Source organism: Danio rerio, chromosome 10, assembly GCF_049306965.1.
Source record: "Danio rerio strain Tuebingen ecotype United States chromosome 10, GRCz12tu, whole genome shotgun sequence".
NCBI lineage: Eukaryota > Metazoa > Chordata > Actinopteri > Cypriniformes > Danionidae > Danio > Danio rerio.
In genome coordinates, this window is record NC_133185.1 from 32,030,581 (window position 1) to 32,055,831 (window position 25,251).

Sequence of the window (25,251 nt, forward strand, 5' to 3'; positions counted from 1 at the left end):
TTTTGACAACTTGACACTCCATTCTTTTATTGAGCATTCAAAGGGACACTAGTAAAGTGAATAAACAGTGAATATAATAATAATAAAGTAATAATAATAAAGTGAATATATCTTTTGTACATATTCTTTCATAAACAAAAATATACAAAGAATTTGGTAAATATGCCCACTTTGGTGATCTTGCGCATCTTTTGTCTCTGATCACAAACTTTCTTTGATTCTTTAATTTGACGTTCCTTTTTGTGAATGAAACCCTGTTAGTTGAGATCAGACACTTTCATTGGGATTACTGAACTGAGCTGCCTGTCTGAACCTGACTGATCTTTAAGCTGAGAGACAGCTGTCTGTCTGTTTGACCACTCCTGACTTAACCTTTTTAGATGGAAGGCCAAGAAGCTTCTAGTTTGTTTGTTTGGCTGTGTACGTGTACATATGAGCGTGCATATTGTGCGGGCTTACAGCCTTTTGCTATAGTTGGAATATGAGATTGCTTTTACGTTGTTTTAATTTGATGAATTTAGGGCAGGGTGGTTTCATTGAACTTGGATTGCTAACACGACTGAACAAAGCTGCTATTGTAATGCACATCTTGTCAGAGAAGAAATGTAAAATCTGTTGTAAATCTCCTGAAAGCCAGAGGGCGTTTTCACTGAAACCACAAAAGCTGAAAAAAAATATTTAGTTGATTCATTGATTTAGTGTGACTTAAACATAACGACTATAATATTATCTCACAGAAGAATTCATTCCAACACATGACAAGTTATAAGGTGAGTTTAAAGCAAATTTACTCGCAGTATTTACTACACAGAGCCACAGATAATTTTAGAAACTTCACAAACAGCTGTCATAATTGCAGAATAATTATCTTGATGTTATTATCAATCCATTAAATAGAATTTCTATTCTTTTTCCTTGGATATCAGCTAACTACAACTGCAGGGGTCGAAAATTTAGACAATTTTGAAATTATCTATGCGACCTCAAAATATATTTGGGAGCATTTGTGTGAGTGTATAAAATTGTTTCTGTGCAACCAGTTTTCACTGCAAAATGTTCACCGCGTGCGCACATGTAGGAGAAATTCATGTAGAATGCATCTTTGCACTAAACAACGCCATATGCATGTCAGCTTGCTGCAGTAAACAAAATCCCGCAAAGCTTAACCGCCTTCAAGCTCATCTTTTGGCCCAATGTTCTACAACACAACGCAAATGGATTGGTTAATATCAGCTGTCAATCACTCAATTTAGATGACAGGGCTACAACCATGAAAATGTAAAGGTCTGGATATGAGAGAATGGAAATAACACTGACGTTTTGCTTTAGAAACCACCTTAAATTAGTAAATAAGTTAGTAAATAATGCTACACCTGATTAGTGGTGAATGTTAATCCACCATTTACACTTTTCGAAAAGTGGATAAAAGACTTCCAGTGGGTTAAAGCTGCTATGAAAATGACTAAAGCCGTTCACCATAAGGCAGCTGGATAGATTTTTCAGGTAACAGGGTTTGCCACATCTACACATTTTAAGCACGAGATGTTCTAACGTCATTTAATCCTTTATTTATTCGTCACAGTGCTGTCAGTCATGCGACTGGCACCACATTCACCATTGCAAAAGAGGATGCATTTACAGAGATTAAGCTAATAATGCAGCTCGTGAAAGATCCGTTATTGCTATTAAGATGTCGTATCCAAATAAGTTATATTTCAGTATCATCTGTGCAATATCAGACACCATGAGAACAGCACAGTTATTATCGTTAATTATCGTTCATCTCATTTACCACAAGCAGTGCGTGCAGGGCCAGTGGACGCATGCAGTTTTTTTTGTTAGTTTGTTTTGATTAGTGTGTCTTCAAATGCAATAATTCTGTTAATATAAAACTTAAGGTAACAGTGGTATAAATTTTGGTTTGTGCACCTACATTTTTTTCTGGTGTGCCTACATTTTTGTTAGGAGCACCAGTGCTACCAAAAAAGTTAATTTCGAGCCCTGAACTGTAGAAAATGCTGCTCCATCTGAACGCACATATTGGAGGTTTACTAGAACAAGCTTTACTGACAAAATGGGCATGACATTCTCATTCGATTAATAACCCAGCCCTGGGATGAATATGTTCCCCCCCTCAAAAATTTTCGCACCTGCAAATGTACCTTTTTTTCTTTTTAATAGATTTAATGAATATCAATATTCTAGAAAGTCTGATCTATTTTAAGCATGTAATATTTGACTGAAAAGGTCATCTGTATCTGTGTAAACATGTTTAGGTGTGGGCTGGATGCTAGTCCTGATGTGAGCTAGAATCTACCCAGAAGGCTTCCACCACTACATTGTCCTCATATTGTCCTCCAAACATCAACAAAATCAAATGCAGTGTTTTTACATAACAATTTAATGTTTTTTCCCCCCAAGTGCTATACTGATAATTTGGATCAAGATGATGATTTGAAGGTTATTCGTTTAAATTTGATGTTGTAATTGATGCTAATGCATAAAGTAGAAGACAAGATTCTCAGACTACAAGATACATGCTTCCACAAGTCCAAAAATAGCTGTTCTGACAGATATATTCTTAGATAAGTCATTTTATGTAAAGACTGCTTGGAATAGTGCTGCATTTAATTAATGATACAATTAAAGGTGCTGTTGTGGAGGATGGCAAGCTGTTAACAAAATAACTGGGAAACTGCACAGGCACAGATAAATCTGCATTTGCAGAGGTTTCTTTTTCTGAAATGTTACTTTTTGTTTGGTTAAGAGAAGTCTTTTAATTCAAGGCGAAAGCAAAGTGAATTTCATACATCAAGCTCCTTTTGCAGCTTGACTGGTCTATTGCCTGTTGGATGTTGAGAGACCCTCAGATTGGATTATGCATGTGTCTGTAGTGCCACACAATGTGCTGTGCCCCACAGCAGGCTTGTGTGATGCATATTCAGTTGTTTTAAAGCAGACCTTGCTGCTATATCATATTCACCCGCTCATGCACATCCAGCGGTACAGTTAGTGCAGTTTTACAGTATTTATCTCTGCAGTCCAGATGCTCAGCTGTCATTCGGCTCTGCTGATAAGAGTGCCATTTCACAGCAATCCAGAGTGTCCATCTTCATTTGAGTTTTTTCATCAGCAGGTAAAGCTTTTTCTCTAAACAATTTTTAGATTGATCTAGAAAGCTTTGCTGTGTGGAAATGGCATGTGCTTTAATGTTTGACATTCAGAGAGGCTTTTTCTCTCTCCCACTTTTCATCTGTTTCTTCCTCAGTAATAGAGCCTGACAGACTTGCTGAGCCTGAGGGAGCAAAGCACACAGAGGTGCGCTCAACACACCTGCTGGTTTGTTACTCCTGCTTGTGTGTCATGTGGGAAATCGCTCCCATCATATGTGGTGGTCTATGCAGAATCTCTGTGGGCTGCAGCCGACATGTGTGTTATCAGCAGCGCTGGGTGTGATCTGATAGTGCTCTCACTAGTGACTAAAGTCCTATCTTTACTGTCCTGCTGTCCCTTTCATAAAGAGCACCCGGAACAGTGGAAGACTGTCTTATTGCCAGAAAACAGATTTAGAATGAGGTACAAATCAAAATGTTTAAAACTAATATCCTGTGCCGTAGAAGCTTCCATCATAAGCAACAAAATGGCTTTTCACATATAAAAATGTTAACTCTGGGTCATTCTCAAAAGCAGGTAAATGTAAACCTGTATTATCTTAATTGCCATTTTCACAGTGCTCATTGATTACACAGGGTTGACTATTAAAAATAAATAATAGGTATTAATATTCTAACATTTCACAATTGACATAAATTGGTCACAATTGACCTATACCATGGGTTAATAATCTTATTTGCATATTTGTGCTGTCAGCGGGACTGAATGGATCAATAGAAATAAAATTCGTCTCACTTTATATCCTACAAATTGAAGAATAAAATGGTTAGCTTTCAATCAGTGAATAATATTTTTCCTTCCAAAGGTGAAGTGACACTTTGTAACTCTCACAGTGTTTTTGTGGCCCTCCAATGCACGTACATGTGAGGTATGTGACTGAGTACAGTATATAGAGTGTAATCCAATTCTAGAAGTCAATAAATGAATTCACTTAAAAAAATACATTATAAAAAAAATCAACCCTTTGATCTGTTTTAATTTGTTTTTTTTTAATTTTTTAACTGCCCAATTCCTGAAAATAGTCATTCATGAGTCTCTAAAAATTTAATCAAATAAAAAACACTACTTGTTGGCCGATCATACCCAATAAAATAGTTTTTTTTAATCTATCTCCATATTGTGAAATTTTGTTTCTATATAAACAATCAGCCACCATTATTCATTTTTCTCAGTGGTTTTAAATTTACTTGCTATTTGCAATGCTTCATGGACAGTTGTTATTCATTTATGGATGGTTTGAGTCGAGACTTTTTAAAATCCCTGTTGGAAAAATGTTTTTGATCCAGGACGCTCAACATGTTCCAGCAATTGAGAGTCAGATGCGCATCCGTGGAGAGGTCAGTTTCAGTACAGCATTGGTAATGGCTCTGTGCCCATACAGACAATGTCACTTATCTATTATCAAGTGCTATTGATTTACACAGACAAACGTTTTATCAAATTCACAGTTTGCCAGGCTCCTGCTGGAGCCATTATTGGAAATGCAATATTCTGTTGATGAAAATAAACACTGTTGTTGCCTGAGGCAGGACATGCAGATGCTGTGTCTAAAAAAAAAAAAATTACCATTTTAATCCTAAACTAAACTCTGTTCATAGAGTAATTATTTTCTCTGATTGTGTGAGTTAGTTGTCTGTGACCTGATGTGATAAGATTCTGACAGTATGATAAACATGGATATAAATATCACGTTTTCATGCTATTGTGATAGCTGCTCTAAAATGTGTTCTTTTTAATATATTTTATTTTGAGAAACATCTCAAATATTTTAGAACCGTAAACAAGTCAGGCTAAAGGATCAAATGAGTCATTGTCTTCCGCTGTCTTCATTTGTTTTGAAAACATATTATTAATTAATAAAAAATCTTACACATACCTTAGGAACAGTATAGCAGAAAATGTTGCTGGTTTTTTTAAACCTTGACTTTTTTAAACCACGATATACAGTGAAAACGGTTATCGTCTCATGCCTAACCTGGGGACTACCGGCTGGTTCTGCTGGGGTAACTATACAGTATAAAGCTGAATATAATACAGACTCTTTATCTGCCTCCCAACCTTGCCACAGACAATCTGAATTAGGAATATACACAACAAAAACACAATTAAAAAGGGGAATATTATGAAATTTAGTTTAAATAAATTTTATTTATTTTTAAAAAATTTGGACCCCAAGCTTTTGAACAGTAGTGCATAATGTAAATCCACAATGTTTTTCAGATTTCACAGAAATTGGTGTTATGTTTTTTCTCATGCTGATCTCATAGAGCAGGCTGACCCATATGGTGACCTGAGTGGTTTGAGTGATACCTCTCCCTTACATCAGGAAGGATTTCAGTAAATTATTAAACAGAATGCGTGTACGCCTGTGTGTATGTCTGCTTATCTGCGTTCTGTTAATATTAAATTCCGGTAGTTTGTTTTTCAGGCTTTGAGTAAGCTGTGTATATGCATGTGTGCCTACATTGAAGCTTCTAATTATAGTTGAGCAATTACAGTGTGTGTAGTTCCTGTGTGCACGCTTGAATAAATTCATTGGATTGTTCATATTTGGCCTATTCATTATTTTGTTAGTTAAATGAAGCTGCACATAAAGATGGAGGTTCATTTAATACATTTGTTTCTGAGCGGTTGCGTTTGGTGGTATAATCAGCACTGGGATGAGCTCGTATCCCTTCTTGGAAACAAAACTCTAGGATTCCCTGGATTGGTGATGAGAGCACTAACTACACAGGGGATTTGTGAACTTGCAATGTTGGAATAAATTGCTACTCCATATTTCGCTCTAAAACCACTCTCTCTCTCTCCTTCAAGCTCTTTTGACATTCTTGCTGTGGTCAGAATTGAACCATGCTATTTACATTAAGCTTTTGAGAAGTCAGCCACAATGACTGTTTTAGACCAACCTCCTCTTTCATATGTGGCCATTGCTAATAACTCTGAGAAGAGGCCTCGTTACTGCCAAACGAGTTGGGGGGCTTTAATCCTTAATTGAGCTCTGCGGTTCAGGAGAGAATGTTCTAGAATGATATTCACGCTCTGTCAGTCTGAGCCCTCTGCTCTTTTGGCCCCTCTAAAATCATTAAAGACATGCGTGAGAACTTCAAGACGTTGTGTGCATGTGTGAGTGTAGGATTATGTGTGCTGGTTTTACATTCGATTGGTGTTGTAGCACTCAATTAAACGGTTAATTTAATGTGTTAACAGTTAGTTTAAATGCTTTATATATGTAATGTCTGCCGTGTGAACGTTGGCTGTGTAGTACTGAACAAAGTTTGTTAGTGTTAGTTTTTTTGAATACAGTTGTCCCTTGTTAATCGTTCTAAAAATAACCCGCAATAGGCGAAATCCGTGAAGTAGTCAGTTTTTTTTTTTATTATTATTATTATTATTATATGTTTTAAGGCTGTAAAATCTAACGTAATGAGCCGAAGATTCATTTATTTTGTAATGGCACCCTACAACCGCGTAACTTCTATCTTCCTTAGCATCTTCAGATGTCCAACTTCCTGTGGGATGTTTAACATTTTCCTCTGCCTTTAGGTGCTACCGCAGGTGACATTATAGGGTTTGTTGGGGACAAAACTTGCAAACATACAATACAGCACTTAAATGAATATTAATTTTACATTTTAATTCTGCTACTTTTTCACTGGATTCACTTATAATATATTACATTTTATATTATTACATATATTACAAATGTCAACCTTGCCATGAAAAAGTTTTCACCAAAATGCCGCAATTGTTTCTGTTTTTTGTGTAAGCAAGTATTTAACTGTACTTTATAAATACTCAAGTGTTTGTGTCGATGTTTTTAAACAAACTCTTTATTTGTTTACCAAAGTCACACGAGTGACAATTTCACATCTGTTCATAACGGAGAGATGTGAAATCCATAACGAAACTTTTTTTTTTTTCATAAATCCAAAAATGTAAAATAAAATAAAGTTAATCATGTTTGATCTATAGTGAGCCAACATTTATCCTTTCGATTAGCATTATTTCTTTTGGGTTGTGCCGTTTAATTCACAAAATTTCTACAAAGTATGTTGTATACTGCAAACTCAAACTTTTTTGGTCGCATCCATAACGTATGTTTATTTTCCTTATTTAAAATATCAAAAATGTTTACAGATATTTTTCTGATCCTTGAGTTGTTCTGGAAAATTGAAACAAATGTTTTAATATAATGTTAACTTACTTTCTTTGTCAATTTATCTTGTTTTTACTGCAATTGTCACATCCATAATGCTAAAATTGCTCGTATATAATTATTTTTATTGGGGTTTCAACTTTTATTTATAGGACAGTGGAGATTTAAAGATAGGAAAATGTGGGGAGCAGAGAGAGTGGAAGGATCAGCAAACAACCTTAAGCTAGGAATCAAACTCTGGTTGCCGCAAGCACCTGGGTGCTATTCTTCGACCACTACGCTATTGGCATTGACAATATATTACAATTTTTACAATTTAAAAAACAAAAAGAGCAACAGAAAAGGATCCAAAACAGCAGTTTTATTTTTAAGCTGCTTTGAGTTTAGTTGTTGTGGGAATAGTTTTGATATGTAATGCAGATGAAAGAGGTCATGGTCATGACATGGCATGGTGGATTTAGTTCCGATTGGGTGTGTCTGTAGATTGCTCAAGTTGTGTATTATAAACTAAGAGTTTGTCTAACAGATTGAAAAAAGAGAGACAGACTGTATAGACATAAATGCATATCTAGATTAGTGTAGATCCCAGTAGACTGAAGAGATTTGTGGAATCAGCAGTCTGTCGCTTCAGCAAGTACTGACCAGACACATGATACTCTTGTGTTACTCGAATTGTGATAGGGTTGTTCTATCTAGTCTGCTTGATTGGGTTCTGCTTACATTTGAGGTCTTGATTATCGTTATGTTTTCCATACCTGTGTGATTCACTCTATTTATCCAAATTCTAATCTTGTCAATTGTTTTAGTTCAGTGGATCACATGCACACTTTTCTGGTTAAATGGTGAGTTACTTGGAATGCATTATTAATAAACTCACACAGAATTAGTGCCTGTAGAAAAGAGTTCAGCAGAATTGGAGTTCTTGTCTTTCAAGTTTTGCACATTCCCGACCCTGTCCATGTTGATTTGTGTTTTGGTTAGTTTATTTATGCTTTCAGCTTGGGCTGCACGATATATTGTTTCAGCATCGATATCACAATGCGTGCATCTGCAATAGTCACATTGCAAAATGTGCAATAGTGAGTCTGACCAGTCTGAATTTGAATTTAATTAAATTTTTTTTTTTTTTTTTTTTTTTTTGTGTGTGTGTGGCTTCTAGTCCACATTTCTACATTTCAAAGAGAAAACAAGATTGTTTTCCCCTTAACCCCCGGCAGATAATTTTGCTTATTTTTAGCTCGTAAATTTTGACTTATTTCTTATTATTCATATTTTTACTTGATTTAAAAAAAAAATTGGACTAGAATTGAGAGCAAGCAAGTAAGAAATGGATGTTTTGTGTTTTATGTGTTTATTCAATTTCTGTCACTGAATACTAGACTCCCCAGAAAATGTTACATTAAATTCAAATTAAATAGTGCTTTTCAAAATATTTTGTAAAACTGTATTTATATATATGCAATATTTATGACAGAAAAATAAAATCACTACACGGTTGGGCGTTATGGCAAAAATGCAATCTAGATTAATTATTTTCCATATTTCCATACATTTCGAAATCAGTTGTTAATGTTTCCAAATTTAAAAGAGTACCCCAAAAATGACTGAAGCCACAAAAATTAGAGGGTCCATTAAATGGCATAACACTTTTTCGGTCGCGGATCATTTTTGCTGGAACTTCAAGACATCTCTAATATGAACACACTTCTAGATTCCTATTGTTGTATATTCCTGCTGTGGGATAGGCTCTTAGATCAATATAGAGTGAAAAGGTCCAGAGCTTATCATTATTATCAGTAGGGCTGTGCAATTTGGGGAAAATGTAATTGCTAATTAATATTTTTATCATTATTATTATTATTTATTTTAGTTTTTTGCAGTGAGTGTTGGTTAAAAAAGGAACTGAACTGATATCCACTTATATTAGCAAGCAACTCTGAAATTACTTTGCTACTAGATTGAGTGTCACTTGCAATACTTTTAGTTGACTTTTTAGCAAAACGCTCCTTGTATAGCTGCCTGTGGTACTTTTTTAGGTGCTGGATGTTGTATTTCCATGTGATGTGGCAACAATTCTGTGACATGTCTTGCAAATTACCTGGTTTTGTTTTGTGTCTGACTTTGAAACCAAGATATTCCCATATTATCAACATGCTGTTTTTCATTAATGTTAATTGCGATTTGCGATTCGATGTCAATTAATCGCACACCCCTAGTTATCAACACAAAATCTATCGCGATTTAATATAATAGCGATTATCGGCCCAGCCCTATATGTTGTGCTGCCCAGCCTTCATCCACCAATAGGCAGTTATTTCCTGCTGTATAAAAAAAAAAAAAAAACTTTACATTGTTTAAAACCATTCTAGAAAGCAGTACAGAAAACCACAGCAAAAATGTTTACTGTATGAAAAGTAGTTATGACTCATTTAAGATCATTAAAAAAACACTCTTATTTATAAAACACAACAGTGGAAAAAAATCCTAATCCAGTCATTTTTACTCTCTACAGAATTTGACACAATAATATTTTTTAACTAAGTGAATAATAATTTAATGATTTTACCTGTTGTTTGCCAGATTTTTGTGAGACAATTTATCATACAAAATATAGGGTGTTTGTGCCTATATTTGTTTGTAATGTGTATATTGTATTGCAGTTGCATTACAAAGCTTTTGTTTTCTGAATCGCCATAGCTTTCGAAATAGTTCTTCTACTTTACCTAACAGCAGGATAGAAAACCACATTGTGTGTTTCCAGCATGAAATAAATGAATATTTATACAACAACATTGCATTAAAAATGGGAAGGTTTTCCTTTGCTCTTTTGAAAACAGATGACAGTGTTGTCAAAACAATACTCATTCATCCATCTGCAAAACAAGCAAAAAAAAACCTGTGTTGTGGATGCCAGTGTTTTAGCTGATGATGATGACACTTGAAGAAACACAATGTGTCTGTACACATACGTTTCCAACTCCTGTAATGTGCGTTAAATGGTCAAAACTTATAAAAAGTAAGCAATTGTTAGTTTAAATTGGTTTAAAATGCCTCCAACACTTATCCATAGGCAAAGGATATTCCCACTATGGGAAAGTGTTGCGCTATTTGAGATGGGGGAGGTGTGACCTAAGGGTGGGCTGGGAAAAAATGTAAATGGTTCTGCATTCATTACTGGGTCTGTCTCATGGTTAGGGAGAAGAGAGGAGAGGAAAGGTCACTAGCTCTTTGTCTGAAGGAGAGAGAAAAGGAGCGGAGGAGGGAGTAGATGATAAGCAGATGCTAAGAGAAATGGCTCATTGGTTCAGGCACCTTAAAAGATGATAGATAAACAGCCTCTCATTCCTTGAGGACATGAGAGAGTCAGAGGGGGGCTGATTAAAGCATCAAAGATTTTCATCACTGATAAGGGACCTGTTAACTGTGCGCTTCATGCTGCTGGTTAACAACTTCTTCCTCTCTTTCCTTTTCATTTCCTGTTCAATTTATTCAGTAACAAGTCTGGCACTGAAAAGTTTTTAGGAGACATAGTTGCAGGAAAACCAAAAATACATTTGACTGAAAAATGTTAGCAGATGCCTTTTTCCAAAACAACATTCAAATGATGAAAAGCACTAGCACTTTATTAACAGTGTTCGCACTAAACTAGGGTAGTACATATGCTGCAATGCTGAAGTGTAGTCTTTTTCATTTTTGTGAATTAAGTGCAGGTTTATGGGACACATCCTGAATATATCTTAAATGATTGTTCAATTGTCACAAAGTAGATGAGTTCACTGTCTGTCCATTACTCATAATATGCTTTATTTTACTTTATAAGTCAAATGTTTGACTCTTAAAAAATATTTATCAGCCACATAAATTCTAACATATTCAGGCTTTTCTCTCCTGAGAGAGAGAGAGAGAGAGAGAGAGAGAGAGAGAGAGAGAGAGAGAGAGAGAGAGAGAGAGAGAGAGAGAGAGAGAGAGAGAGAGAGAGAGAGAGAGAGAGAGAGAGAGAGAGAGAGAGAGAGAGAGAGAGAGAGAGAGAGAGAGAGAGATGCTGTGGTGAAGAGTGCTTTTTAACTAGCTGGCGTCTGCAGTGTATTTTAAATGGGAATTATCTGCTAGCATTAATCCTTCCACCCATCCTGGAAAATATGCCACATATGCCACAATCCTCTATAGAGCTGTCACACTCTGCTTTGTCATTTGTCTTCTACTGTCGGAACCCCAAAATAACTTGCACTTCGCTGCTGCTTCTGAAATGAGTTTATATGCAAGCGAGAGAGAGAGAGAGAGAGCGCTCAGTTTGCGATTTTACAGTGTACTTCAGCCATCCTCGTATGACAACCTAATTACAATTCAAGTTCTGCTGTACTGCATTCAAAGCAGCCGCACATGCTGATATGTAGAACAATCCTGTTAGCTTTTGAAATACATGAACTGTGCTCTGTCCGCCAGAGGAATCGACTAAGCTGTGTTTTCGGTTTTGTCATTGTGGAAAGATTTCTTTCAAATTTTCCTCCTGTTGCATATCACGTATGCAGGCGTGACCTTTCCTTTCCCATGTGTGGCTTGGATAACGCTAAATTGACTTTCAGCAGTGGAAATGTGTCATACACATGATTTTATCAGTGTTCTTATAATTGATAAATGTCCTTCACTTGCCATGAAAAAGCTTTTGACTCTCTTGAACATATTCAGAAATGCCTGCACACATTTTGTCTATTCTGTTATGTTGCTGGCTTCTTTACTGCATGATGTTAGAAGAAATAGTAGTATTTATGCTTTTAAAAAAGTAGTATTTAGTTTTTCTGTGATTTGAATAAATGACAATTTTATTATTAAAATCACTTGGGATAATCTTAATTAAAAATATAATAAATAGAATTATATGCGTATTTATATTATAATAATACTATTTCTGAATAGGGATGCACCAAAATTGTGCAGTGCATCGCAGCATAACCGTATATTGAGTACATTTACATGTACAATAATACAATTAGGACTCTGATTAGGAGTCTATAATGTAAACAATGATTTTTGATTACCTAAAGTCATAATCGAACTAAACAAAATCGAATTAAGACATGGGGTAGACCTATTTATGTCGCATTGTTGAAGTGCAGTACAGACATGTAAACACCTTAATCAAACTGTTACCATGTCATGTAGGACTTTTCACCGCAATTTGCAACAGGATATTCCATACACACATGGCTGTTTGACACTATTCTCTGCACCTACCGAGTCGGTAAATAAATGACTTCAGACACCTGCATCATGAAATGCAGAGTTTGTTCACTGTTAGAAGATTCTGTTGGTATGATAACCTTGGATAAAAACATCATGGTTTCATGGTATTGTATTTGCTGCTCCAAAATTGGTTAATTTTAAATGTCTGGGTAAAAACAAACTTTTTTCCCTGTTAAAGACAATCAGTTTTACTTTAAGAATTATTTAAAGCACTTTGAAACAGTAAACATGTTAGACTAAATAATTAAAATAAATCATTGACTTCTACTGTCTTCATTAATTTCAAAAACACAGATTTCTTTACAACTTGAAAAGGCATCTTCGGAGATCTTTCTTTTGTTTGGATATAAAGTAAAGCCACAGCACCCGAAATTACTTGAGACCACTGGAAACATTGATAGCGTGGTGTATCAGTGACATTAATCGAATTATGGGCTATGACATGTAAAATGGGATCATGAAAGGAACATTCAAAATGCATGTAAACATATTAATACTGTCTTATACATAGTCTTGTAAACATAGTCATTGGCTCATATTTTGGCCATTTTTCTCTTCTGGCACAAAAAGTTCAGTTTTTTTAGACAAATTTTTTGCAGCCAAAAATTTGGTGCATCTCGTAATACTTAAATTAAAAAAAATATATATATATAATTATATACATTTAAAGTAAAAGGATCACGGTTACATTTTAGTCTCATCATAAAATTAAATACAGGTTTTTATATAGAAAGAAGATTTCTGTGTGGAGTTTGCATGTTCTCCCGTGTTTGCGTGGGTTTCCGCCGGGAGCGGAATTGTTTTTATCTAGACTTTTGTTTCAGAACCTGATGCATTTCCCCAGTTAGCGTGGTTCGTTTGGCATATATTAATCCAGTAATCACATTGCATTATGCATATATGGCTAAATTCAGAGAGAACTACGAGCAAGGCAGGATGCTGTCATTTCTACTGGTAAAAACAGTATGCGTTTCATGTCTGAAAATATTTCATACTGAAAATATTGAAATATTACACAGTGCTGTTTATCAGGTAGGCAAATTGACCGAACTGCAGTCTTAGTTTATCTGTTGTTTCTCTATATAATGTAAAGCCTATAATGCATAATTCTATCTAAGGCTATGCATGAGAAAGTCTTACCTCTGATTTATATTTGGCGACCATGTCTGTGGGTGTCACCATTCAAAATTAAAGTCCACCTTTTTGCTTATAATGTCTTTTTGCTCATTGCCATAATATAAAATAAGGACTCATGACAGCTGAGCCGGAAAAAATAAACCCTGAAACTCTGACCAATGTGAGGAGAGTTTACTCACTCATGACTTGTTTTAGCTAATTTGGTCCATTGAGATATTTTGCCGTGGGAAAGCAAACACCACCAAGAACAAAGAGCAACATTGTAACAATTTTACTCCCTGTTTCAGGACAACACAATCAATCTACAGGTGTGAAAGCATCCTAAAAAGAACTTATTTTGGAGCTGTAATCACAATGCCATAATATCGTTAAACCATGATATTTTTATCCAAGGTTATCATATCATCAGAATCTTATACCGGCCCATGACTGTAAATATCATAGTTGTTAGTCTTTTATTGACTTTCACTTTCACACCAAACCATTACTCTCACTCAGCCTCCCCCACTTTTTTGTTTTGTTTGTGTCGCTCATTCCTTCTCTTTATCTGTATTACCTTCCCCCTTTTTCGCTCATCCCCTCTCAGACATTCTCAGTAGGATGTGTTGCCAGGAGACAGGATTCTCTACCTATTGTAAGAGCACAAAGGGGGTCCGCAATCACTAGTGCCCGGGCTCACGGGACCGTCGTAAGGAGAGTTTGGAGGGGAATAGGAGATAAAAAATGGGGCACAGAGAGAGGAGAGTGTGTTGAGGTGGTCTTTTTTGGCCTCATTCTTGTAGGTTAAATTGCTTTAAATTGATTTGTTGTGTCATGCTCAGCTGGTGGAGGTCAAGAGGAGCTGGGTGGAGATGGATATTCTTAGAAATAAAGGGCCCCCCTTACCCGTGACACACATGCTTGGAGTCCATTATGCTTGAGATTGAGCTGGTCATGTGACTAGAAGTGCATTTTGAACTTCAGACTTTAGTTGTGTAGCATCATCTTTTCCATGTCTCTTGTTTATGTGGTGTTGAATTTACATGTGTTTCTGGCCACGCAGCAAATCCTGAGTCTGTTTTTGATTAATATCTGCTCTCCTTCTCTTAATCTACATATTTGCATGCAGGCTTACTCTTTGCTTTTTCTGTTTCCACCATGTAGTGATGGGCTGATCTTTTTTCAAGGCTGACTCTGCTATATTTCTTTGACAAGCAAATAAATTTCTTTTCAGGCAACAAGTGCAAATATATGAGCACATATACAGTTTGTTTATTCACTTTGTTATTGGCTGAAGTATCTGCTGCCATTTATAATTAGAGGCATCCAACACATTTCAACCGCAGTTCAAACAAATAGAATATTGTAGCAAGAGCAGTTTTTCCATTTAGAAGTGTAAAATGTAGAATTTCAAAATGTGAAAGATGCAAACCATGCATTTATGATCAGAAATAGGGATGTAATGATTCACCTGACTTACGATTCAATGTTCGAGTTTTAAATATATATATATATATTTTGATTTTCAAAAGAAAATGCATACTATACATAACTTGCATAAGCTCTCATACAGAAAGAGACTTGTAGATCTTGCATATGCTTAACGGTGTTCATAATTGGTGGGTGCGCCTAAATTTTTAAAGTTGGGAGCACCGGTGCTACCAAGCAAAAAGGTTAACTTCGGGCCCTGTTAACAGTAGCAAACCTCCGTTTACATTTGAAATGTTTGTTGCTTTATTTCGTTTTTTTACTTATGGAGATTATCTTGTAGCACACTGACATGAGACCCATTTAATCACATTCTCCTCATTGGTAGCTCAATTTATCATCTGAGCTCTGACAGCTTCTTATTTGTTATGTGTAATTTTCATTTCACAAGTGCGCCATTCAAGGTGATTAAAAATAGATTTTAAATAATGGTTGTATGGATTGGGTTTGTAGTAACATATTTTTAGACTGATTCATTACTTTTTGGGAAAAAAATGAGTGATCTTTAGTTCTATAAATCTTGAATGAAAAAGAAAGTGCAGTAAAAGCAGTTATGATTAGCGTGGTAGTGGAGCACACCGAAGGCTTTAGTAGCAGATTTATGGCTCCAGATGGAGAGAGTAGGCCTAGGTGATTGAATGAAGTCATGTCCTCCACACAGCCCTGATCTGAGCTTGAGAGCTGGCTATATTAATTAAAATTAAATGAAATGCAGCCTTCAGCCAGGGTCACCAAAGGATCCATTCGTTTAAAGAATTACTTTGATCACAGGGAAAACGAGCATATATTACTGCTAATGGGGGATTTTTTGAATGGCCCATGTCAGCAGTATTAATTTGTTGACTGCAGTGTCGCTTTTTATGTGATTCAGTATTCCTTGTGCAATACACATTGGTACAATTTTTACTCCCACAAATCAAAGCACTAGAGATGCCCAAGGGAAATTTGCACACTGTCATAGGTGTGACATCTAAAAAGTTCTCTCGTATTAAATTTGGTGTATCACACAGTTTACCTTCATTCAACTATTTGTGTTGAAACGTCATTTTAATAACTGATATACTATCCTGGTTCTGACTAAACAGAACCTCATGGGACTGATCTCAGGTTAGTGGTTCCAGGTGTCCTCTATAATTTTGTGATGTTAATGGGAAAGGCACTCTAGCTGTTATTAATTGTTTTTGAAAGACTGGTCTTTCTTGTTTGGAAGTTTCAGCTGTGCATTACTGTAAATAACAGAGGACTGAGTCAACTCGGTGAAACTGCTTTCGAAACAGTTAATATAAGTATTTGGTAACTGTGTACTTTTTCTGTGTAATTTCATCATGCAGATGCTTTATTTCTGAGGTTCATCAGAGCCCCAAATTTTTCTGCTCTGCTATTTGTCATTTACTAAATGATGTTCATTGCAAGAATAGATGTCAGATGTCTTCATCTTTAGCCCTAATGAGGTCATGCACCATGAAAATCTTCTGAGAAATCAGTCATTGTCTCGATAATGCTGCATTCCACAAGCTTAAAGTAGAACTTAAGCGAGAGACACAAACTATATAATAATTACAAAACTATGTTATCTAACACAAGGCACTTGCATTGTTTAAACTATTGGTTTTTGGAAATATTTCATTTTTAAATTTGTGATCTCTTTTTCTGCTCTTCTCAGGCTCAGCCTGTGGACTACAGATCACCTCTACTGGTCAGACATCCATTGAGAAAGCCAGCGGAGAGAGTGTGAAGCTGGACTGTCAATTTACTCTTGCTTCTGATGATTCTGGGCCTTTGGACATTGAGTGGAGCTTGCAGCCCTCCGACAACCAGAAAGAAGAGAAAGTGGTGAGTAGACAATGTGATTGTATTTTGTGTTATGTGTCTGCGTGACTCTCTCCTTATGTGCTTTGGGAAAACATATTTGATGTCTCCACTATTCAGAAACCTTTGAGAGGTTAAGTTTCGATGTTGCCCCTTGTTCTCCATTGCTTCTTTTCCCATTGCAAGTTTTTGTTTTCAGCAAAGAAAATGCTTGCAGAACTAGTTTGACTGCCTCTGTTGTTTGAAGTAGAACAGTAACATTCCTCCTGCACAGTCATCAATAATCTCTTGTACATAATGTCCTTGCCTGAGCTTCAGACAACATGCAATTTGTCAATTCACACTACTCTGTGAAGTTTTATTACAAATAGAGCAACTGTGATTTAATGGATCATATATGCATTGTGTGTTTTGCAGTGAAGTATAACACTTTTTTCATATAAACACAAGAATGACGTATTTCCTATTTTTTAAAAAGTGGTTCCTATTGCAATAAATGCCACTCCACACGAACCTATCCACCTGTTAAGTGTGACGTCACGCGAAGCTGCAACCAGGTCTAAGCGCCATATCAAACTGTATAGGGAGGCTCATCAAATGTTAAAGCGATGTAATACTTTCAAAAATCATATATATATATATATATATATATATATATATATATATATATTTTTTTTTTTATAAATTGTTAAAATATTGGTGTGTCGTAGGGTTGTCACGAAACTGGAATTCGATACCAATTGGTACAGAAATTTTAAAAACATCCATTTCCTGTGAACATTTAAGCGATGTGTAGCACGTTCTTAAACGGCGTTAATTTTCGATTGTGTTCATGTGCCCAACAGAAATGACTGTGATTGGCCGTGAAGACCATCAGTACACCAAACTCGTCACTGTTTACTGTGTGCAACCACAGATATAGGGACACTGGAGCGTTTTAAAGCTGCGATTCATCAGCAGATTTTTAGTATGTCAGCTTATAAACAAACCAGCTGATCGATGTGACTTTAAAACAGTCTAATGTCCTCATATCTACGGTTACATGCACTAAATAGCGGTGAGTTCAGTGAACTGATGACCTTCATGGCAAATTACAGTCATTTTCCTTGAGCACATGAGCACAATGGCAAATCAGCACTTTTTAAAAGCATGCTCCACATCGCTTAAATGTTCGCGGGACATGGACATTTTTAAAATTTCAGTACCGATTGGTATCAAATTCCAGTATTGTGACAACCCTACGATGACGGTCCAGAGACTGTTGTGCACACCATGATTTTATATAAAATTAATTTTATTGTGTGATATGACTAAAAAGTGGTCATAAACGAATATTTTCTCAATTCAAATAAGCAGCGGCTTGGACCCGGAATTTCATACGTCACCGATATGTCACGACTTAACAAGCGAATTAATGCTTTTGAAAGTTTCATGTTATTAAAATAAAGCCTAATTATGATTCGTTTCAACTTAGTGGTATGGTTTGTGACAGTACAGTACAGAACGCATTTAATTCTTTTTCCACTGTTAGCGAAAATAGCGAACCATACCACTTTTAGGACACTTTCGTAAAGGTATCTTCCACAACACTATGGTACCTAAAGTATGAATCTAGACTTGCTACAGAATGCTGATATTCTACAGAGAATATACTGTATAATGACCCTAACAAAATGAAACCTGCATTATTAAACATTACTTCGAGAGCATCCCACTTAGGATCCACTTAAAAGTCAATATGGGGGCATTTCATTGGGATCATTTTTGAAGGCTGACCTTTCGCTAGACATTTTCCCGCTTTGATCTGCACAGAGCAGGTGTTGGTTTGCGAGCAGCACATCTGTCAGTGAGGGTAACAGCACGCCACATTGTTTTATGAACGCATCCTGTTGTTTTAGTGCTCTATAAAGTTGTTCCCTGGATGAATATGTGTGCACCTCCACATAAAGGCTCTTTTGATTTTACTCGTGTTGGATGTGCATTTGAGTTTTATTGGTTTTGGCAGCTCTTAGTTGATGTTATGTATTGATGTTTTTTGTGGGTGTCTAAGTGCTTATACATTCACTCCACTATAAACTGTAGTCTGCAGAGGCTCTGTTCATTTTCCTTGCATCCAGACAACAGCTATTTCTGTAAACTAGACCACAATTAAACCACCCCTCACTTCCTCATAAAAGGCTGATTTTGCCCTAACACTGGGCTTGCAGGTAAAGTAAGCAGCCATATATATGTGTGCTTGTCTACTGTAGCCCCTTTATGCAGAGATTACCTCATACTCTTTCTCTCTAGAGATTATGCATTTAGCTGGGGACAGAATTGGGTCAGAAGCCCTCGATGGTCGATCTCTCTTTGGTATCCTTGCACCTTTCTGCCTATCGCTCTCTCTCTTTCTCTCTCCCACCCGTACTTTTGCTCTACTCCATCTTTTTTTTCCTTCTCAAAGCTCCTTCATTTCTTCTGTCGTTCTACACCTAATTTTTCATTCTATTTTTATCGTTCTCCCTCACATTTCTGTTCCCCTCAATTGCTCAGTTTGCTGTTTGCCGGTTCGTCCTCATGGGCATAGACCTGATCTCTTCCCCCTCTGTTCTGCCAGGCTTTGCCCCAGGACTTGAGATTTGTCTTTGACCCACTTCATCGTTTTTAATGGTTTATAAGAAGCTGAAGGTTGGACACTAGATACTTTCATCTTCTTTTTGTATTTTTGGAGAAATTGCTAATAGTTTTTGTGCCCCACTTTTTCTATCTGGTGGGTTTTTATGGAGTTCTGCTTGTGCTTGGGCAACTAGTATTTCAGTATGTGAACAGAAATTATTTGAAAAAGTGATACTAAAATGGCAAGTATCGCCTGTTTATGGTTGAATTATTAAGCTTATATGTAAGATTTTATATATATTTCAGTCTTTTTAAAATGTGAAATGCCATTGCATAGCAATGTATGTGTAGTTAAGAGTCTTAAAATAGACTTTAAAATGACACTAATTTCTACCAGGGTATGAAAAAATGAATTAATATAGTTGACAGGTGACCATCAAAAAGTTTTGGTTGGTGTTTTGAATGTTTTGACTACACTACCTGACAAAAGACTTATCACCTATCCAAATTTTTGGAATAACAAATAATAACACAGAAATAAAGGTACGAGAGCTGTCACTGGGGTGGTACCTTTTCAAAAGGTACACATTTTTACTTGTAGGGTCCATATTGGTACCTCAAGTATTACAGGGCTCGAAATTGCGACCATTTTGGTCGCATATGCGCCCGAAAATTAATCTATGCGACCTCATAATATATCTGGGAGCATTAGTGCGACTGCAGATAATGGTTGTAGTGCGACCTGTATTGTTTTTTTCTAAAAACGTGCTGAATCGCTCTTCCCTGCCGCTATATTGGTTCATATTAGCTGTCAATCACTCAAGGTATTCCACTGTCAGATGACAGGGAAGGAGCTTTTATGACCACGGGAAATGCAAACGGCTGAAGAGTAAAAACTTAAAGCACACAGGTTTGCAAACCCCACCTAAAGTTGAAGCGCAGATGAAAGCGATCATGACACGTCACGTGGTGAATAATGATCCGCCAGCTGTGATCAATCGAGTACGCGCTTCTTGGAGAAGGTGCCCGAATCTCCATGCGTTGCATTCACTGCGTGTTCAGTGCAAATGTCCGCTAAAAGTCAAATCTAATACTGTACATATCATCGCCAAAGGAGCTTGCCTTTATTAAGTTTACACTGAAACTGCGGCTCATAACAAAGACCGGTATTGGGCCGGTGGTCAGCGCAAGAATCCTGCTCTGCCTGCACATAAATTGGGTCGGCTGACTCGCCAGCTTTTCCACTAACACAGAAACATGAAGATCAGCTCAGACTGAACCTTTAAATTGACACAAACTGAAACCAAAACTTTTAAAGAGTGATAGAAGTAAGACTTTACTTACTTTCTTTTGTCTATTCTTGTTTGAGGTGTGTATATATATATATATATATATATATATTTATTTTTTTTTATTTACTGATGACTGCTTTGCAGCTTTCATCATTGAATTGAATGATTTATTATAATCTTTTGTTTGTTTTGTTGCAGAAATATTATTTATTAAATTGACATGCATATAAAAACAGCAGCACAAAATAAATTTTTCTTACTGCAATGCTTCATTTTTGTTTGATGCAAACTATACAATTATTTTTCATAAAGTAACTGACATTTTATAGCAGATAACCTACATTCATGCACATTCAAGGCAGTATCATAATGAGAAATGTAATTCATTGTTACTATTATTGTCATTTTCATCATCATTAATATTCTATAGCATAATTATTAGACATTCATTTTGGAATTATTGCACACAAATATCAATGTATTCGCAGCATTAGTTAGATAGTTGTTTCTGGTTTTTGTCAGTCCTATTAATGTTGTTTTAAAATACAATAAATCCCTTAAAAAACAATTTGCAGCGGTGCTCATTCATTTTTGGTGGGTGCTCCTAAATTTTTTCTGGTGCTCCTAAAATTTTTTTGGTGCTCCTAAATATTTGAAGTTGGGAGCACCGGTGCTACCAAGTAAAAAACTTACCTTCGAGCCCTGTATTAGTACCTAAACATTTTAAGAGTAACACTTTTGTACATTTTAGGTAATAATATGTACCCTTGAGGTATTAATTTAGGCATTAATTACAAATTCGTACCTTCTGAAAAGGTACCACCCCAATGACAGCTCCTGTACCTATATTTCTGAGAGTGGATGGTATCAGAAGTGGCTTTAATGAAAGGCCTCTAGATTACACTTATTTTTTACAAAATAAAAAATGATCATGTCTTGATTTTTAATTATTTAATTAGGACAGTGTGGTCTGACTTAGACAAAAGTCTTGTCACTTAACAGAAATAATGTACAGTATAGAATATAAAGTCATGGTGCTGTGGAAAAATAATTAATATTGTGGATGACTCCCATGAGCTTGGAGGACTGCATCCATACATCTCTGCAATGACTCAAATAACCTATTAATAAAGTCATCTGGAATGGCAAAGAAAGCATTCTTGCAGGACTCCTAGAGTTTATCAAGATTCTTTGGATTCCTTTAGAACCTCATCACTTTTATCATTAATGGTATTACTTTTACTTTTGTTATCATTTATAATTATTATTACTGTTTTGACTTGTCCTCCTGTTATCTCCTCATTATCATAATTATTTATACCAATGTCGTTATTAAGGTTATTGTAGTTGTTGTAGTAGAAGTAGTAGTAGTCATTGTAGTAGTATCGATTGTAGTTTTGATTATTAAAGTAGTAGTTGTAGTGGTTCATGTAGTAGTTGATGTTGTTGGTATAGTGGTATCAGAAGTAGTAAAGGTGTAGTAGTAGTAGTAGTAGTCATTGTTGGTGTAGTAGTATCAGTAGTAGATGTTATAGATGTTGTAGCAGCAGTGATTGCTGTAGTAATATCAGTAGTGGTAGTGGTAGTAAATGTTGTTGTTGTTGTTGTATTAGTTGTGGCAGACGCTGTAGTAGTATCAGTAGTAGTAGTTGTTGTAGTATCCGTATTAGTAGACATTGTAGTAGTAGTAGTCATGGTTGTAGTAGCAGCAGTATTAGTTGTAATATTAGTAACTTTCTGAAGTAGTAGTTGGTGTAGCACTTGTGATTTATTGTTGTTTTTAGTTATTACTATTGTCCTTTCTTTCTTTTTACTGTCATTATTACTTGCATCGTTGTTACTTCTTACCACTGACTGGTTTCTTTCTATCTGTTTTATTCATATCTGTGATAATTGCTTCATTTTTTGACTGTTATTGTCCTTTATGTATGTACTCTAACCTGTCCATCAAGTGACCTTTATACACGCACACGCACCCACCAGTACCTGACTATTGTTGTTGTTTTTGTTTTGTTTTTTGTTGTTTTTGGTTGATGTTTCTTTGTATTGGTATGATCCCAATTTATGTACCTTTTTTCATATTCTAATAAAAAAAAAAGATTCTTTGGATTCATCTTCAATGCCTCCTCCATCTTACCCCAGACTTGCTCAAAAATGTATATGTCTGGTTACTGGGATGGCTAATTCTGGAGCACCTTGCTCTTCTTTCAGGAACTTTGATGTGGAGGCTGAAGTATGACAATGAGTGCTATCTTGCTGAAGAATTTGACCTCTTCTCTGGTTTGTAATGTAATGGGTAGTACAAATGACTTTATACTCAGGCTGTTGATGTTGCCATCTACTCTGCAGATCTCTCATGCTGCAGTCACAACAGAAGCGCCAAGCGCAAGTGTTTTGCATGTAAAGTCGATTGACGCTCTTAACTCACATCTTACCTTTAAAAATCTGAACTTCAGTGGACATTGCGACACGTTAACTAATCAGGAGCTTGCTCTTGTGGGGGCGTGATTATGACGTAGCGCCTGTTGTTGTGTCCCGGGGGAAAATCCTCCTGCCGACACTGACAATTGTGCATCAAACTGGGCTCGGCTTAGTCAGAAGCACAGCTGAAAGCTTCCATCATCCAGGTTAAGTTTCTGAGAGTTTGAGCTCACAGAGCTGAGTACACCTCTGAAAGGATCTAGTGGAGTCAGACATTGCTCCAAACGTATCGACATATTTTTTTCAGCCTTTATAAAGCACATAAACACAACTATTCTCTCAATAAAATCCATGTTAGCCATTTAGCAATGAAGCTGAGTCACCAGGCAGACTGAAGCTCTGCGCATCACGCAAATTGAAGCAAGTAAACTCAAAACAGGGCTTGAAATTATTTTTTTTACTTGGTAGTACCAGTGCTCCCAACTTCAAACATTTAGGAGCACCAAAAAATTTTTTTGAAGCACCGGAAGAAATTTAGAAATACCCACCAAAAATGAATGAGCACAATTGCAAATTGTATTTTAAGAGATGTATTATTGTATTTGAAACAACATAAATTAGGACTAACAATAAACAGAAACAATCTAACTAATGCTGAGATGAGTTTTGATATTTGTGCAATAATCCCAAAATGTATGTCTAATAATTTTTAAATATTAATGATGACGAAAATGTCAATAACACTTACAATGAACTACATTTCTCATTATCATGCTGCCTTGAATGTGCCTGAATGCGAGTTATCTGCTGTAAAGTCTGTTACTTTATGAAAAATAAATTTTTAATGTTTACATCAAACAAAAATGATACATTGCAGTATTAAATTTGTCAATTTAATAAATAATATTTCTGCTACAAAACAAATGAAAGCTTATAATAGATGATTTAATTTAAGGCTGAAATCTGCAAAAATGTTTTTTTTAGTTAGTAACTAAATAGAAAAATAACATACTGCAGCTCAGGAAAGAATGGACAAAAGAAAGTAAGAAAAGTCTCACTCATTCTGCCACTCTTTAAAAGTTTTGGTTTCGGTTTGTGTCATTTTAAATGCTCAGTCTCGTTACGAGCTAATTTACATTTTTCTGTGTTTGTGAATAAGGCAGGCCAGTCAGCTGAACCAATATACGAGCAGGCAGAGCAGAATTCTCGCCATGACCACAATCGCAATACCACTCTGTTATGAGCCGCAGACTCAGTTTAAACTAAGTAAAGGCAAGCTTCTTTGGCAATGGTGTGTACAGTGTTAGATATTACATTTAGTGGACATTTGCTCTCAACACGCAGTGAATGCAACGCATCGAGATTCGGGCACATTTTCCGAAAACACTCAATTAATCTCGGCTGGCGGATCAACTTTCACCACATGTCATGATCGCTCTCATTGCTGCCATTATTTGTAACTTTAGGTGAAGTTTGCAAATCTGTGTGCTTTTCACTCTTCAGCCGTTTGCATTTCTCACGGTCACAAAAGCTCCCTGTCATCTGACAGCGGAAAGCCTTGAGTGATTGACAGATAATATTAACCAATATAGCAGCAGGGAAGACTGATTTAGCACGTTTTTAGATCAAAAATCAAAACAGGTCGCACTACAACCATTATATGCAGTCGCACACATGCTCCCAAATATATTATGAGGTCGCATAGATTAAATTTCGGGCGCATATTCGACCAAAATGTTCAGGTGTCTATTTACATGAAAATGGCATGATTTATCCATGCTTGCCACGCCTCGTGTGAACACAGCATTAAATGCAAAAAATCTTCTGCCATTTTTCCAAATGATAAACTAGAAGTCAAGATACTATTTTTTTTGCTCTTTCAACTGGGATCGACGACAACACTATTGTTAGGTAGTGTACTCAGGCAAGTGCCATTATTATAATGTAGCTCTCCATCAT

General features: G+C 36.0%; 1 protein-coding gene across 1 annotated transcript in view; it reads left to right on the forward strand.

The window, feature by feature from the left end:
• Positions 1 to 25,251, forward strand: part of cxadr (CXADR Ig-like cell adhesion molecule) — a 61,970-nt gene that overhangs the window by 20,119 nt on the left and 16,600 nt on the right. Inside the window, 1 exon segment of the mRNA NM_152948.2 lies at positions 16,839 to 17,008. Coding sequence (NP_694480.1) covers positions 16,839 to 17,008 — 170 coding nt within the window.